Source organism: Rhea pennata, chromosome Z (genome assembly GCF_028389875.1).
Source record: "Rhea pennata isolate bPtePen1 chromosome Z, bPtePen1.pri, whole genome shotgun sequence".
Lineage (NCBI taxonomy): Eukaryota > Metazoa > Chordata > Aves > Rheiformes > Rheidae > Rhea > Rhea pennata.
In genome coordinates, this window is record NC_084702.1 from 69,096,693 (window position 1) to 69,113,029 (window position 16,337).

Below are 16,337 nucleotides of genomic sequence, written 5' to 3' on the forward strand. Positions count from 1 at the left end.
TATATTTTAATATTCATAATGCTGTGGACTACTCTTGATTCTCATCCACCTGTCTTTCATTCCAAAAGGAAGAGGAAACTACTGCTCAGATATACTCAGATGAGAGCTCCTGGGCTGTTTTGCTATTTTTCATTTTTCATCTTAGAAAGTAATTTTTCCATTCTGTTTACAAATACTATTCTTCATCTCTAATAACAGAACCATCAGTTCCATGTATGTGTTATGTTGCTCAGAGATACTCAACACTATCTGAGCTTCTAGCTTTATAATGTGCTGCTTTTTTTTTTTTTTTTTTTTTTTTTGAGTCAATGTGTGAAATAATAGCAATACTAGGGTTGCTGGTCTGAATAAGTACTGCCTCCCAAAAACTGTCAGCAGTACTTAACAATATGTATTTGTTCAGGTTTCTGGCATGCTGGTAAGTGCAGGGGAAAGACTCTGGAACTTCCTTGCCTGAGTCCTACTTTATGCATAATGTCAGCAAGTATCTTTAAGAAGCATTTATGAAATACATTGCATGTTCTGAATAACATGCACGATAAACAACGTACTTTTCAAGACAGAGAGATGGTTCCATATTTAAGGCAAAATTCTTTCCATTTGTGTAAACCTCCACATTCCTAGTTTTGCAATAAAAGCTAGACATTTTTTCCACTATAATTTCAGAACTTGTATGCGATCCGGAACATCCAAGTTATTGTAGTGTCATTACTGTAGCAAAAGAATGATAGAAGCACAATTATTCTATAAATCAAATCCAAATGTTTTGTAAATTTCTAAAATTTAAAAAATTATAGAAGGTAGATCATTTAGTATACAGTATGTATATTGGTTGGAGAATACTGGTATAAAAATAGCTGCTCAGGAATTCTTCATTGTTTCTAAGTGTATTTGAAGGACAATGCTTTAAAGTGTATGTATTTTTTAAGTTCTTGATATTGAAAATGCTGGCTTAAAAAAAACCTGTTAGTAATTTCACTTGTAAGGTCGATATTGTCACTAAAGTCTGTAACTTTTTGATGGACTTTTCAGTCTTTTGTCATTGTAAAAACTCTTTGCAATGGTGTTTGCATTTCAATTTAATAAAATTGTTCTTGAATAAATTTCAGATAATCCTCTAGCTTTCATCCTGGAATCATAGAATCATAGAATTGGTAAGGTTGAAGGGGCCTCTGGAGATCATCAAACATATCAGTTCCCACATATAATGTGTAACAAACAGGAAGAAAAGCCAGGTATCCACCACAGTTCATAGGATGGGCTCCAGCTATTCTGCACATGGAAGGCCCAGTGCCAGGTGCATTTAACCCTCCTCATACGCACAAAGCAATTGATCTGATGTGCGGGAGGCTCCCGGTGTGCCGATGTACTCAGAGCACAGCGTGAGGCCCTCCGGGCATACAAAGCTGGTATGACAGAAAGAGCTTTGCCCCCCGCCTTCTTGGAGGAGCAGGTTAGAAAGTTTGGTTTATGCTCACATTTCTTTTCATTCCTAGGATGCAGTCTGTAGGGCACAAATAGGCAATATATTCACACGATCCAAACATTTGGGGAGGGGGGGCTAAGCTGCAGGGAAGTGTGAGCAATGCTGTTACCTACAAGCAGTCCTCAGGTTTCATGGAAAGCACAGTTACTGCAGACAGCTCATTCACAGGGTCACATCTTTTTTTGTATATATTCATGCTTCTTTATGGCTCTTTGTTTTGAAGAAAATGATCACTGAATTTCAGGCATTGCCTGTTATTGAAAGTTAGGCTTGACAGAAAAAGCTCGAGAACCTGGCAATTCTGAGGTGTACACGTGCTACGCTGATGGTCAGAAAGGACAAACATCCGACTCGGTGTGGCAAGGGCAGGAGCGCTCCCTGCGTACTGAGGCTGCTCCCAGGGTAGGTGAAGCAGGCAGTCTTCTACCTTAAGAATAGCTGAGACAACAAAATAACTGCATAATGATTTTCACTGGCAATTTTGTCTCATTACGCTGATTTTCATTCTAAGGGACACCATCACAAAACCATTCTTAATTTAGTATTTTAAGGAACTGGGAAATTAACAGGGGGAGGCAATGAAGAGTTTCCTGCTTTTGCTAGAAAATAGGCTACAGCTGGTGCTGCCTGTGGCTGGTGGAAACACAGTGGGAATTTACGGACTCACAGACTGGTTGAGGTTGGAAGGGACCTCTGGAGATCATCCAGTCCAACCCCCCTGCTCAGCAGGGTCACCTGGAGCATGTCAGGCAGGGTTGCGTCCAGGCGGGTTTTGAGCAACTCCAGAGAAGGAGACTCCGCAATCTCTCTGGGCCACCTGTGCCAGGGCTCTGTCACCCTCACGGGAAAGTTCTCCCTCACGTTCAGGCAGAGCTGCCTGTGGTTCGGTTTGTGCCCGTTGCCTCTCGTCCTGTCTCTGGCGCCACTGAGGAGAGTCCGGCCCCGGCCCCCTGACACCCTCCATTAAGGTATCTGCAGACCCGGGCGAGGTCCCTCCCCGTCCTCCCTGCCCCAGCCGGCCAGGCCCAGCCCTCGCAGCCTCTCCTCGCACCGACCGCGGCCGGCGCTGGGGCGGCGCCATTCCGGCGCGCCCGACGGGGCCGCAGCGGCCGTTGGCGCCGTTGGCGGCGGCGCGAGGGGGCGGCAGGCGCCTCCCTCCTCCCCCCGCGTTGCCGGCGGACATGGCGGGGGCGCTCGGGCAGCTGCGGCGGGGCTGCGGCCGGCACCTCGGCGGCGGCGGTAAGGAGCGAGGCAGGGGCCGGGGCCGGGGCCGGGGCCGGGGCGGCGCGGCGCGGCGCTCTCCGCGGCGGGGGGAGCCCCGGGCCGCGGTGCTGCTTCAGCGCAGCCCTAGGTCCCTGTGGAAGAGCTCCCACGACGGCGCTTCTGTAGCCTCTGTGCGGTTGGGTTTTTAACTTTTTTTTTTTTTTTTTGAGTCTAGACTTTTATTTTTGATTAATTTCGTAGTGCTTGAAGTGATCATAAAGGAAGTAACGTTGTGCCTGATTTGTTTCAGGAAAATTCATTCTTCTTCCTTTTCCATGCTAATGTAAAAATCTTAGATTTAAATTTTAGATAACCTTTAAAATCATAGATCATTAAACAGGAAAAAAAAAAAGTCTTCTTAAAAACCAGCATACAGTTATCAACTGATAGCGTTAGGGATGCAGATTGACATGATACCGTTTTCTGGTGTCTGCTTAGTTACGTTGGCGGTTAAATGGAGGTTGGGAAGGCTTGGGGTTGTCAGGATTTGGAGCAGGGGAGGTGCAGACCGGGCTGGGCCGCGCCGAGCGCACCCCGATGGGGCACAAAGGGGGCCCCGGGCCCTTGGCGCCTGCCTCAGCCGCGGCGCTGGCACAGCCGGGCCTCCGGGCCCGGCCCGGCTCCTGCGCGGACCTTGACCTGTAGCCTCATCCCCAGCGCTGCACAGCTGCTGCCAGACCCTGGGCCGGAGTCACCCCTGGTCGTGGGCGCCGCCAGCCAGCGGGGCGCGTGGTCGCTCCCGTCCCGCCGCGCTCTCTGGGGTCTCTGCGCTTGCTGCTCCTTGAGAAGGGCGGATGTCAGCAGCTGATTTTTCTCACTCCATTTGCAGCAAAATAAAAGCCCCTGAGGCAGTTTGAAAACTAAGTTTTAGAGGATAAAAGTGAAACTCGCACTATTTTTATCAGAGTATTTTTACCTTTACAAAAATACAATACTCAGGTATATTATTTCCCAAATGCAGTCTCTCAGACAAAAAACGTTTGCCTTGACTGTTGCTTCTGTATTGTGTGATCAAGCTTACTGAGAAACTGTTTCAGCTGTGCGCTTTGATACCTGTCTGATAATTATCTTACTACTTTGTAGTTGCCTTTGGGCTGCAGAAATGCAAAAGCTCTGTCTCCCTACAAGCAAAAATGCCTCCTTGTGACTTTGTACCTGAAAAATACCAAGTAAGTCATACATACTATGCTGAATTTTAAGTGAAGACTCCACTGAGAGATCTCAGTGATGGGCTCATTTGCTATAAATAGTCTGTGCATCTGTTATGACTCAAGCAATTTGCTTTTTTGGGGAAAAACAATAATGTTGCCACTATGCTATAACCTATAGATGTGCCTATGTAATATAAAGATAAATAAGGATAAAAAGCTGAATTTCAGACACTTGTAGAGCCCTCTGTGTACCAGAATTTGTTAAAGTCATTCTCTGAACAACCACTGCAGACAGCTGTGTGAGCCATGAATTTTTAGTCCGAATCTTTAGAAAGCATAAATGCATGCTAATTTCTTTATTCCACTTAGTCCTATGGGTATGACCGTATGCTGAAGATCCGTGAGCGAAATGTCTCCCCTTCCCTGGTAACATATTACAAGAAGCCATTGTTGCTGCATCAAGGATATATGCAGTGGTTGTTTGATTATAAAGGACAAAGATACCTTGATCTCTTTGCTGGAATTGTTACTGTCAGTGTTGGTCATTGCCACCCGTAAGTATGCTGTTGTTTGATTTACACTATCAAATACAGAATCAGATGCTTCCTTTGGTTTTATTCTGTTAATTTGTGGCTGTGTGAACCCAAAAACAGAATTTAGCTCACTTAGTTTTTGTGTATAACTCATATTCCTGACAGTTCCCACTACATTTTGAAGAATTCATTCCTTCTGTCTATTTGTTTGCTCATCTGGCAAATGGAGCAATGTCTGAATTTTGAGAATTAGTAACAGAGAGATGTTTGTGTGCATTGCATACCCATGTGTGTTAAATTAAATCACTGTCTTGTGGTACGTGCAGGAAGGTAACTGTGGCTACCCAGAAACAACTTACTCGCCTTTGGCATACTACTAATATCTACATGCACCCATCAATCCAGGAATATGCTGAGAAGCTAACTTCACTTCTCCCAGATCCGCTTAAGGTACTTTACCTCTAACATGGTGGTGGTGGGATGTTTATTAGATGAAAATACTTAGGTTGAGCTACACTAACTGGGGAGAAAAAACATCCATGGGGACCACCGGCTGTCAAATAAAGAGAAAACACTGTGACCCTCATGGCCTTTTCTTTGGACCTAGAGGTACATGAGGATAAAATCCCAAGCTTCTGTTTAGATCTCTGCCTTCTCTTCAGTCGTCACTGTGACAGGACACCGCCAACTCAAAAATTAGCGAAGGAAAATGCAATGATGTTAACTACTATTACATATAGCCGTGCATTTCCTTGACGTTGAGTAAAATAACAGGGAAAAGTATTTGTCAGTGCTTTGTGTAGTAAACTTCACTGACACTTAAATAAATAACCTATGTAACAAGTATGTTTCATATGCCCAGAAATGGGGTAAGAAAAATGTTTGTATTTGTTTTCAGGTAAAAGAAATGGGTTATAGAATGAAGTGGAGTTAACAGAAGACTAAGAAGCTTTCACAGGCTTCAAAATGGAAGGAGAGTAAAACAAGAACTTAAAAGTATCTGCATAGTTTAAGTAGTAGAAAATCTCAATCACTTCTGAAAAGGAAGTTTAAAAGCATTGAAAGTTATTAGAACTGAGGTGGTTTCAAATCTCAGATATTTGGGTTATCTCCGTAAATCTCTTTGGATCCCCATAAATAAACACTGTTTGACTCTTCTACAGTGATGTGTCTGTGTGCTGCACTCTTTGTAACTAACCTACAGAGATATTTTACAACCAGTTTTTAACTGTGAAAAGGTAGTTTCTGTTCAGTCGGTCATACTCAGTTTGACCCAAACATTTTCATTTTTCTTTAAATCACTGTTTCATCTTAGATAGGGGAATCTAAGAGTCTAGCTCATGAAGCTTTTTCTGTACTGCCCATGAACATCATTTTGATGCTGATCTTGTCTGTACATCTGTGATGTACGTTAGCTTTACTTCAGGGAAGTACCTTTGTGGCAGTGACAGGTTATTGTTCATCATGTTGGTAAGGTGACGTGGTCTGATCCCAAATAAGCAAGTGGGAGCTGTTGGCTGAACTCATCAAAAGTATTTTTCTGCAGGTGGTTTATCTGACCAACAGCGGTTCAGAAGCCAATGATCTGGCAATGTTCCTGGCAAGGCTGTACACTCGTAACTTTGACATCATCTGTTTCAGGTAATGGTGGTCTCTGAAACTCATTGTGTTTCACTCTCTGTATGCATAAGACATAAAATAATGTGGAACTCCAAATCTGCTGAGGATGCTTTCAAATTAGTTTATCAGACAAAGAAGAGTAAGACATCAGTATTGAGAGTTGAAAATTTGATATAGTGAGCTAGGACAGCTACGACTAGTTAAAAGACAACTTTCGATTTCTGCTTTCATTGTTTAAAATGGGATCTAGTCTTTGTGTTTCAGGTGTTACTTCTGTGGACCTTCGTTCAGTGGCAGGGCAGACTTCAGCAGTTGCTGCCTGTCCCTGTTCATCCCACCCTAGTGCTCCCCTTTGTGGAGATAAAAGGGTGCAGCTGGAACAGTTGGGCAGTGACCCAGAGCAGGGAACTGATCTGGCTGAAAACTGACCTACTGGAAGGACTGGGGACTTTTTTGTCCTTGTTTGTTTTGTTGGCTTGTTCTTCTGCCAGATCCCTGATGTGGTTCACTGCACAGCTGTGCAGAACGCTATTCGATCTTAATTACAGAAGTGGTGCAAGGGTGAGGACTATGTAAACACCCGTATAAACAATTCTTCTCTACTGTGCATCCAAGGTCTCAGATATTAGAGTAAAAAACCCTGTTATAAATTGTTAGCTTTTAGGGAAAATGGCGTTTCTTCTGCCATTCTGTTCAGCAAAAAGTTGTGAATCCACCTAACTTGTATATTCCTGTTAATGAACTGCTGATTTGTGTATAAACCTAGCAGCAAACCACCATGTAGTTTAAGGATTGGCAACATCTGTTCAAGAGAGTAGAAGTTCCCAAGATGCAAGGAGCAGAGATGTTTATTCTGTAGGGCTCAGATGCTGGAGCAGAGCTTTGAGAGGCTTGCACAAAACCGGTCTGAATTACTGTTGATTACAGGGTTTCTCTTCCCTTTGTGAACGTCAGCTCGCAATTTTAACGCTTGCCATTGCAGGAAACATGTCACAGGTGGGTAGTCGGGAATCTTCCAAAATCAGAGCAAAAACTGGCAGCAGGAATCTTCTTGTTCTGAAGTCATTGGTATACACTTTTTTTTTTCCAATGGTTTGTAGCTTGGAAGCATGCTCTCTTGGAACTAATACCGCTAATACAACTCCTCTTAGAAATTCATGCTGTTCTTGTACTTTGTCTGTTTGCACAGAGGAGGATACCACGGAGGCAGCCCTTATGCACTGGGAGTGACATCTGTTGGTCCTTATAAGCATGGCGTTGCCAATGGTTTTGGCTGCTCAACAGTGAGATTTTATATATATATATGTATATATATATAATCTGAGTAACTATCAGTTTATTTGAATATTTCAGCCGTTAGTAAGTGAATAGTTAGTAAGTGCTTTATTAACTGAACTGCAATGTAGCTGTTTCTGCTAGGAAAACAAAACGAGCTGGAGTTCCCTTTCCCTCTCCTTGTGCAGTTGCTGATGCTAATTTAGAGTTAGGAAAAGCATAATATGAGCGGTCATGATCTACAGCACTTTACTCTTGCTTGTTGCTTACTTGGAAGCCTTTATATGGCTCAGAGCTTCTTCTCTGAAGTTTGCTTTGGCAAATATATGCAAAGCTATTTTCTGCTGGTCTGCAGTAGATCTTCCTCAGAATTAAAGGAAAAAAAACTATGTCCTTCCTGTCAGCAAAAAAACAAAGAAAAACCAAATTATAAATTATTGTGTAAAGCCATTTGAATAAAGATCCCTGTCCTCTCCCACCCTCTCCCCCGCAAAAAAAACCTTCTGTCTTCTGCCTTCCATCAGGGTTCTTATCTTTGGAGAAGCCTGTTATTATTTCACAAATGTTTTTCGGACAGTTCATTTGAACTAAATCTGCCCTTTGACTCCAGTAGAGTATTTTAGCTTTCTTCATTAGAGTCATTCCTCGGTATGATCAACACATCTCTTAGAAAGACAATGTTGTCAAATCTGTAGTATTTCTCTTATGCTTGACAGACAATGTTGCCAGATGTTTTTCGAGGTCCGTGGGGAGGCAGCCATTGTAGAGATTCTCCAGTGCAAACTATTCGAAAATGCAGCTGTTCTGAAGGTTGGTCAATGGCAAAGGTTTGGAAGGGTGTTCTAAAATTGCAAAAAGTGTTTGGTTTTGAGATTAGAAGATAGTATGGGGGTGAGGAAATCAAAATGCCTACATGGGGCATATTTACTTCACTTCTCAGCAAAAGTAAATATTCATCAATAGGACCTATAAGTTTGCGTTTGCAGGCAACTGAAGAAAATATTGCAGAGAATCTGAGGTATGCACATCCCACTGAAAAATATTTGGGCAGGAGAACACTTCATTCTCAGATTTCTTCTGAAATCCCAGTCTTGGTCTCCAGTGAGTGTCAGGATGAGTTCTGATATTCACAAATCTGGAACTCAAATTTTAACACATCTGGAAGAAGAGAAATGTTCTACTGCTTCTGAAGTTTTGATAGCTCTTCAGAGTTTATTTTGGAATAAAATTAGTAGTAAGGACAATCTGACTCCAGCAACAGCAGAAGTCATATATGCGCAGAGCATTCCATATGCAGCGCAGTGTTAAAGCTCCTCTACTGCTCTCCTATAAACAGCAATTAAGATAATTTTTTCACTGTTTTAGTAAGCAGTCTAATGTTTTATTTCACATACATAACAAAATGTTTTCTTAGGTTTTGCGCCCTTTCCCATGAGTGGGAGGATGAGCTATACTAATTGCTGTTGTCTTTGTTACAGTATAGACTGATGTGCAGCTGCATTCTTCAGACTCTTCATACTCATTCTAACCTAACAATTTGTTGTATCTTATTCTGATACTTATAACCCATGAGAAACTATTCACTTACTCTTTCTTCTGATGTAGATAATTCACAAACTTTCTGTAATCTATAATTTATTAACCTGTGTGATAAGTAACCTGTTACTGTCTGGCAGCTTTGCCTTGCTGTTTTGGAACTGGCGTTCCTTAGAGTGTAAAATGGCTTAAGAGAAAGTAAGGGACTCTCTCTTTTAATGTCTTTTTTGTGTATTTGAAAGGTGATATGTACCATATGGTCAGATAATGCTTGCGTTGTTGTATATCTCTTTTCTCCTGTTGATCTGGAATATTAAAAACACAAAAATTATTTATTGTAAAAGATGTTTCCTGAAAGCTATCAGTCTGAGAGTTCTCCCTTTACTTCCATTAGGAAGACTATAGATTAGATGTGCAATTTCATGTTTTGAAACTATTTTTGTGTCATTTTAAATAAACTCTTTGAATTGTTTTCCATATAAACAGGGGGGTGTCATGCAAAAGACCAGTACATTGAGCAGTTCAAAGATACTCTGAATACCTGTGTGCCAAAAACAATAGCTGGATTTATTGCTGAACCGATTCAAGTAGGTGGTTTACCACTTCTCAATTTTGATAGCACAAATCAAATAATATGTTTTTAACTACATCCTAATTGTGTACTTTTACTGATTTTAGGTTTTAAACACATTAAATGTTTGAAAGAATGGGTACACTCTATTAGGATTTGGACTTTTGCCATTGATCACAACAGAGCAGGACTTTTGTTCATTAAATTACATTAAGCAGAATAATGTTTAAATGTACTTTATTTTTTGCATTTAAATAGTACGGATGACACATGAAACCAAAATAATGTCTATATTATTATTTAGATTCTAATAATTACTTTCTAGTTTAATAATGCTTTTCTATTTATATTTCTGTAAGCTTTATTTCAGTCCCCTTCCACTTCTTCCCAGCCACGTTCTCTGCTGTGTTCGTAGCAGCTCACCAGCAGGTCATGGCCTCAGGATTCATTCCTCTTAGTGCTTCACCCCAGTTTCAGAACTGATTTTTATTTAGTTCTAAAATAGCAGGAAAGTATGGAGAATATATCCTGTAAGTGCAAAACAAATCTGAGAACCATGACCTCAGAGAAAAGCGGAGCTGTTCTGTAATTTTTGTTTTCTCCTAAATCTATGTACTTCACTGCAATCCAGGTATGGAGTAGAATTTCTGATTTGAAAGAGAAGTCACAAAGTGGACCGAAATAGTGTTCTAGAAAATTACCAAAGAATGGACCTGAGTTCTTTAGTTAACTTAATCATCAAATAGTTTCTAGGTTTCTCAATACGAAGGTTTTCAAGGTCTTGTTTTGGCAGTTTATCTTTAATCCAGTCTGTCTTACAGTGATCCAGTTTACAGTGTGGTCTCACAAACGATTGTACCAACACAACTAGCGGAACAACATACTGCCCTGTGGGATGGGAGTGAGTGTCCGTGATCAGGAACTTTTTGAAGCAACTTCACTGCGAAGCCAGAAACTTGTGAGACAACACAAGTCTTGCTAGTAGCTGAGGGCTGTTGGTATTTTTCTACTGTAGGATAGTCACGCGGTAAATCTTCTGTTTCTTTACCTGTTTGTGAACACATTGTCTTTTTGTTTTGGCAGGGTGTTAACGGAACTGTTCAGTACCCAAAAGGTTTCTTAAAGGAAGCTTATCAGCTAGTACGGGAAAGAGGAGGCCTTTGTATTTCAGATGAAGTGAGATTGTTTGTTTGTTTGTTTTATTAGAGCTCTAGAGTTTGAGGTACCTTTGGAAGTCTTTCTAAAAGAATTCAAGACTGGAAATAATGTAAATGAAACACTATACAATTAGTTTCTTTCTGTTTCATTGCCTAAAGTTAACACAGTGCATCTTTCCAAGCATAGTTAGCCTTGGTGCCTGCCTCTCTTCTGCTCTGTAGTATTCTGACTTTAGACACAGATAAGGTTAGTAGCTGCCTTTTCTTAACTTTGGGGAGTAGTAAACTTACACAAATATGCAACTTATAAATACCAGCTGTGAGGTGAGTATTGTCACAGTAGCACTTTTTCTCATGACTCTTACCCTGCTTGTAATCACTGTTTTGTGCTAAATCTGGATGAAGAACTATTTTCACTGCTTCATGTGAAGGGGTTGGCTCAGTAGAGCCCCCTTTCACCCTGCTCCTTTCCACTATGCCTAAGACATGGTGAGATGTTAGCTCTTTCATACGGAAGGAGAAAAACACCACCAACAAAGGAAAACCGAATTACAAATTATTGTGTAAAGCCATTTGAATAAAGATCCTGCTATAACAGATAACTCTGTATTTAACTCTAGATATTATAGCTGCAGTTTATGCAAATCAGTAACATCAGAAAGATGAGAAAAAGAAACCATGTTTTAAAATGTGAGAAGGTAATGGGGACATTTCTGGATGTTTCTCTTGAAAGGTGCAGACAGGATTTGGACGGACAGGCAGCCATTTCTGGGGGTTTCAAACACATGATGTAGTCCCTGACATTGTTACTATGGCAAAAGGAATTGGTAATGGTTTTCCAATGGGAGCTGTTGTAACAACAAAAGGTATAAGCATTCTGTTCTGCTAAGGTTTAAAATAAAGCGGATACAAAGTACACTATGCTGTAATTGATTACTGTAGAAGCATTTGTTCTAATAGCTGAGCTTTACTAATATTCTTTGTCTCAGATTATCTTTTGAGATTAATGAATCAGATTCCCATGGTGCTTGATTTATCAATTGCTGTGTTACTGCAGTGTAAGGTTTTATTTAAATTGGGTTAGTTGTGTAACTGAAGCAGAGATGATCTTGTGAGACTTTGGTAGACCTGGTAGCAGACCCTGGAAATTCTAGATGAATTCACAGTTTTTCTCAAGAACACACTGTGTGTGTATAAAGCTGCATAAATAAAGCCAACTGCTTGATTCATATGAATAATTTACTGAATGTAGTATGGAAGAAAACTTGTAGATGTTAGTTTGAAGGACAACTGACTCTATCTAAAAAAATGTTACACTTCTAACAAAATTCTACCTTTAGGAACTGCTAGACCTTATAATCTTTGGAATATAGCTATAATATACTCAGGCTTTTTGCAGAAAAATTAAAATCTTCCGATCTCTTTATCTCTAGTAGAATCAGGGTTAAACAGCATTATTTTAGAAGTTAAGTTAAAGCAGATAAGTACTATTATAAAACATAAGGCAACTGTAAGAGAAGAAATCAAAATGTTTTTCTTTTTCTTTTAGAGATTGCAAGTTCCTTGGCTCAGAACCTTCACTTTAATACATTTGGAGGAAACCCTGTGGCCTGTGTAGTTGGAGCTGCTGTTCTTGATGTAGGGAGAATGTTATGAATGTATATATTCCAAGCTTTTTCTAAGAACAAAAGATGAAAAATCATAGAATCATAGAATTGGTAAGGTTGGAATGGACTTCTGGAGATCATCTAGTCCAGCCCTCAAATGAGTGGCCCATATGGGGATCGAACCCGCGACCTTGGCATTATTAGCACCATGCTCTAACCAACTGAGCTAAATGTTCACATTTGTTGTTATTATAAAGTTAGATATTGGCAATTTTGTAAATAACTGTAGAAGATGTATGAACATTTATATAAGTATTATTTTTTACATAGCCAATGTGCGTAGGGAAACAAAATAAGAATTAGGGTCTGAACATGATGTACCAGTTACATCTGAAGCTTTTCCTGCAATGTTGTCATTTTACATTATTTTCACCAGGCTATTGAAGAAGATGGTCTACAGAAAAACAGTGAGGATGTGGGAACATACATGCTACTAGAACTCGCTAAGTTACGGGATAAGTTCGAAATTGTTGGAGATGTCCGTGGCAAGGGACTTATGATTGGGATAGAAATGGTGACAAATAAGGTTGGTGATTTACTTTATTCCTTTCAATTTATATTGTCACTGAAAATTTTATTTCAACTGAAACAGAATGATTGTTGTGTAAGTAGGACTTTTTTTTTTCATATGAAGATGGAGCAACAGTGACAGTATTTTGGCTAAAAATTAGCTAGAACATTCAGTTAGCTTAAATATTTCACAAGCTTTGGGTAAGCAGTGACTTGTGTATTTAAAGTCTGTAAGCTCAGTCTAAAAAGCAGATAAATTGTGCAGCTAGTGTGCATAGCCAGAGAGGGTGTTGGAATCTACTGGAGGTAGTAGAATAAACACCTTTTTCAAAAATTAGTTTAGAATATCTAAGTGAAGTTTAATGTTCACTTTTCACAGGGCAGTTGTCACCCCCTTCCAGAAGAAGAGATCAGTCAGATCTGGGAAGACTGTAAAGACATGGGGGTACTGATTGGCAGAGGAGGACTCCATCGTCAGGTACTGAACTTCTAGTTTGCATCTTACTTCACTTTAGATTAACTTTAGTTTAATAAGTAAACTAGAAAATGTGTATAGTCTGAAGAGCTAACTCTGCTTAATTTTCTTATTTTACAAATCGGGTGGAAGTTGTTTGTCTTTTCTCACAAATACATTGCTTGTTCGAAGCTCGCAATCTACTTTTAGAGGGATAACTCACCCAGGAAAAGCATTGCACTATAATGTATCGTGTGTCAGAGGAAACCAGCAATACTCAGGTTTGTTGGCTCTTTGCTACTTTACAGGTAGTATTTTTGCTACTTTAGCTGACTTGATGGCAAAAGAAACAAGTTTATTCTTGTCAGTTCTTTCATTCAGGACAGCTGGTATCTTTCTGCCTAGACAGTAATAGAGAAAGAGCTCTTTATTACTAAATTCACTAATGCAGCACTACAGTGTGAAGAAATTGCCGTGGATAATTCATTCTAAGATAAACCACACCATAGCCAGACAATGTGTCAGGAGCTTCTTGTAACACTTCAGTTAATAACAGAACTACATTAAGGATGATCAGGTCAATTAAGACCTCTGACTTAGAGGAAGGAGCTTGTGTATGAGGTAGATGTGGGATGGCTAAAAGAGAGGGGCCGGTATGCATCTGTCGCTTCATCAGTTCTCCCACAGGCAATGGACCAAAACACAGGTTACAGACCGCAGCTTAGAATGTAGTAAAATCTGATTCTGTCTCCTAAGAATGCCATCAGTCTGGGTCTGTTAGCTTTAGTTGGGGCTGTGGGTGGGAAAGGCCATTCCGTACTTGTTGCGTGAAGTCCTGAGATACGACGATACGAAAACTTACAGTAAACTTTTAATACTCTTAAAGACATTAAATACTTTTGGAAGCTATGGACCAAATGTGTGTATGTAAGAATTTAAGCTTTTGCCATGTTAAACTGCGTGTATTTCATTCCTGATCAACAGGCATTCAAGCTGTGTTAGCTTCATTGAAAGTCAGTGTTTAGTGATTATTTCATAATACATTCTCTAAGAAGAATTAAAGGCTGTAAAACAATAGCAAATCAGCTGACAGCAAATTAGGACAATGCAAGAGGTTACCGCTCTCAGTAGAAATTCCTTACAGGCAAAGTTTCGTTTCTGACAGCCTTGCTCTTTCTCAGCTCTTTCTTGGTACCAGTCCTTCTAAGGTTTTATATTAGCTCTATCTGTGTTAGCTCTACACATCATCTACTCTTGTCAGGCCTCTTACGGAGGCAGTTACTCTGTCACAAAAATAGAGTAGGGGATTTGATGTAGTGAAGTCCAAAATTGTCCTATTTCAGATTGCATTAATCAGAGGCCTTGGTCCTAGCTCTGCAGTTCTCCTATTTATTACTTGTCCCGCTTTTGGTTAGATTTTTTGGGCAGGTGAGTGCTGATGTAAATGGGCTGCTGGAACCTGTATTCTTTCCATATACTTCTAAGTATCCCCCCCTCCCGACCCTTCTCTCTCCTCAGACATTTAGAATTAAACCTCCCATGTGCATTACTAAAAGGGATGCAGACTTTGCTGTGGAAGTATTTCGTACTGCATTAGAGAGACACACGGAAAGAGCTGCTGAAAAATAGACTGGATTTGGTTCCTTGCACGTGAGATGTTCACTGAACCCCTGATACTTGCATATCTGCTATCCAACCTCTGCACTAATCCTGTAATTAAACTGCAATGGACAAGAAGAATTGTAGGCTGGAGATGAAATACTTGTTCAGCACAGTAAGACCATTCTTACACATCAGCCTTGAAATAATAATCATCTGTTTGGTAAAGATATGATTCAGTTCTGCAGTAGTGTTTTATATTAGTTACATACCTTTTCTAGTGTTGGTATAAAAAAGACCCCAGATTGTATTAACCTTGTGCCAGAGTAAGTGGAAGACATTATCTATTCATTTTGCATCTATAAAACTTATGTCAAAATTGGCTGAGATAGTCATGCCTTTTACCACAATAAAGGATAGGATTCTGTCTTCACTAGAACTTAAGAGCTGACACAGCTCTATGTTTAATTTAACTCTTAAGTTTATATGCAGTATTAATTTTTAGAAAGCAGAGTAACGGATAAAGTAAAAGTATCCTTAGGTAACAAAATTTATTTGGACTTCAGCAACACATAGTTAATAGCTTTAACAGACCTCAACAGCAAGCATAGCATTTCCAGTTGTCTAGACTAAAGTACAAACATTTGTAAAACAGACAAATTATAAAAATATGGGGGTTTTTTGCTTCCTTAAATAATAATAATAAAAAAACCTAAAAAACTAATCAAAGTTGAGAGGTAATGACATGGGGCATGTCCCTTTGCCCCATGTTGTGAGACTTCATTTATATGAGTAATCATTTGTGGCATATAAGCCATCTTGAGCAGAACATAACTGCAGATTTCAAACAAAGTTAAAATTGTTCATCCTTACTGCAAAGATACACTGTAATTAGAGCGAGAAAAGTCTGCATGCACACAAATAGAAACTTTTCTAAACTAACTGCTGTATTTACTTTTAACATGGGGCTCTAACCATATCAATATCCTCTCCAAAAAGTGCTTTTCTGTTCCTCCTGCCCAACTAAGTAGCTGCATTTGGTATTAGCTAGTAGAGCCATTTAACAAAGGCATAAAGCACAGCTGATGGGGGAAAAAAATGCACTGTTTTTCTTGCATAATCATTTGGTTTTTTTTAAAAAAAATAGTTCATTACTTCCTTTAAGCATCAAGAAAAAGATTGAAAGTGTTAACTGCACATTTGTCATTTTACTTTGATTACAATTTTGAAGTTTGAATCATTCCTTAATGCAATAAAGTTACCACGCTAACTTTGCATGGGAGTTTTTGCTATTTTGTTTAATGAGCTGAAACTTAAGAGAAACTTCATTAAAATAGAGATTGTTGCTTCTAGCAAGTTTTACTCTCAGGACTTCTTAACCAAGTACTACATCCCCTGTCATAGTCAAGTGCTGCTTTCTATAATTGCATTGATGATTGTTTTGTGAAATCATTTTGTAATTCCAAAATCAGCTAGTTTTTTTAAACCCACTTCCATTTTTTTTAAAAAAGGTGC

General features: G+C 39.8%; 1 protein-coding gene across 1 annotated transcript; it reads left to right on the forward strand.

Moving 5' to 3' along the window:
- Positions 1-2,675: 2,675 nt before the first annotated feature.
- Positions 2,676-16,015, forward strand: AGXT2 (alanine--glyoxylate aminotransferase 2). The gene is made up of 14 exons (XM_062599896.1): positions 2,676-2,725; positions 3,833-3,918; positions 4,270-4,454; positions 4,760-4,883; positions 5,980-6,074; positions 7,243-7,336; positions 8,045-8,138; positions 9,351-9,451; positions 10,519-10,611; positions 11,326-11,458; positions 12,142-12,230; positions 12,636-12,785; positions 13,149-13,247; positions 14,742-16,015. The coding sequence occupies exons 2-14, from the start codon at positions 3,883-3,885 to the stop codon at positions 14,850-14,852; spliced, it is 1,404 nt and encodes a 467-aa protein (XP_062455880.1). The 5' UTR covers positions 2,676-2,725; positions 3,833-3,882; the 3' UTR covers positions 14,853-16,015.
- Positions 16,016-16,337: the final 322 nt, after the last annotated feature.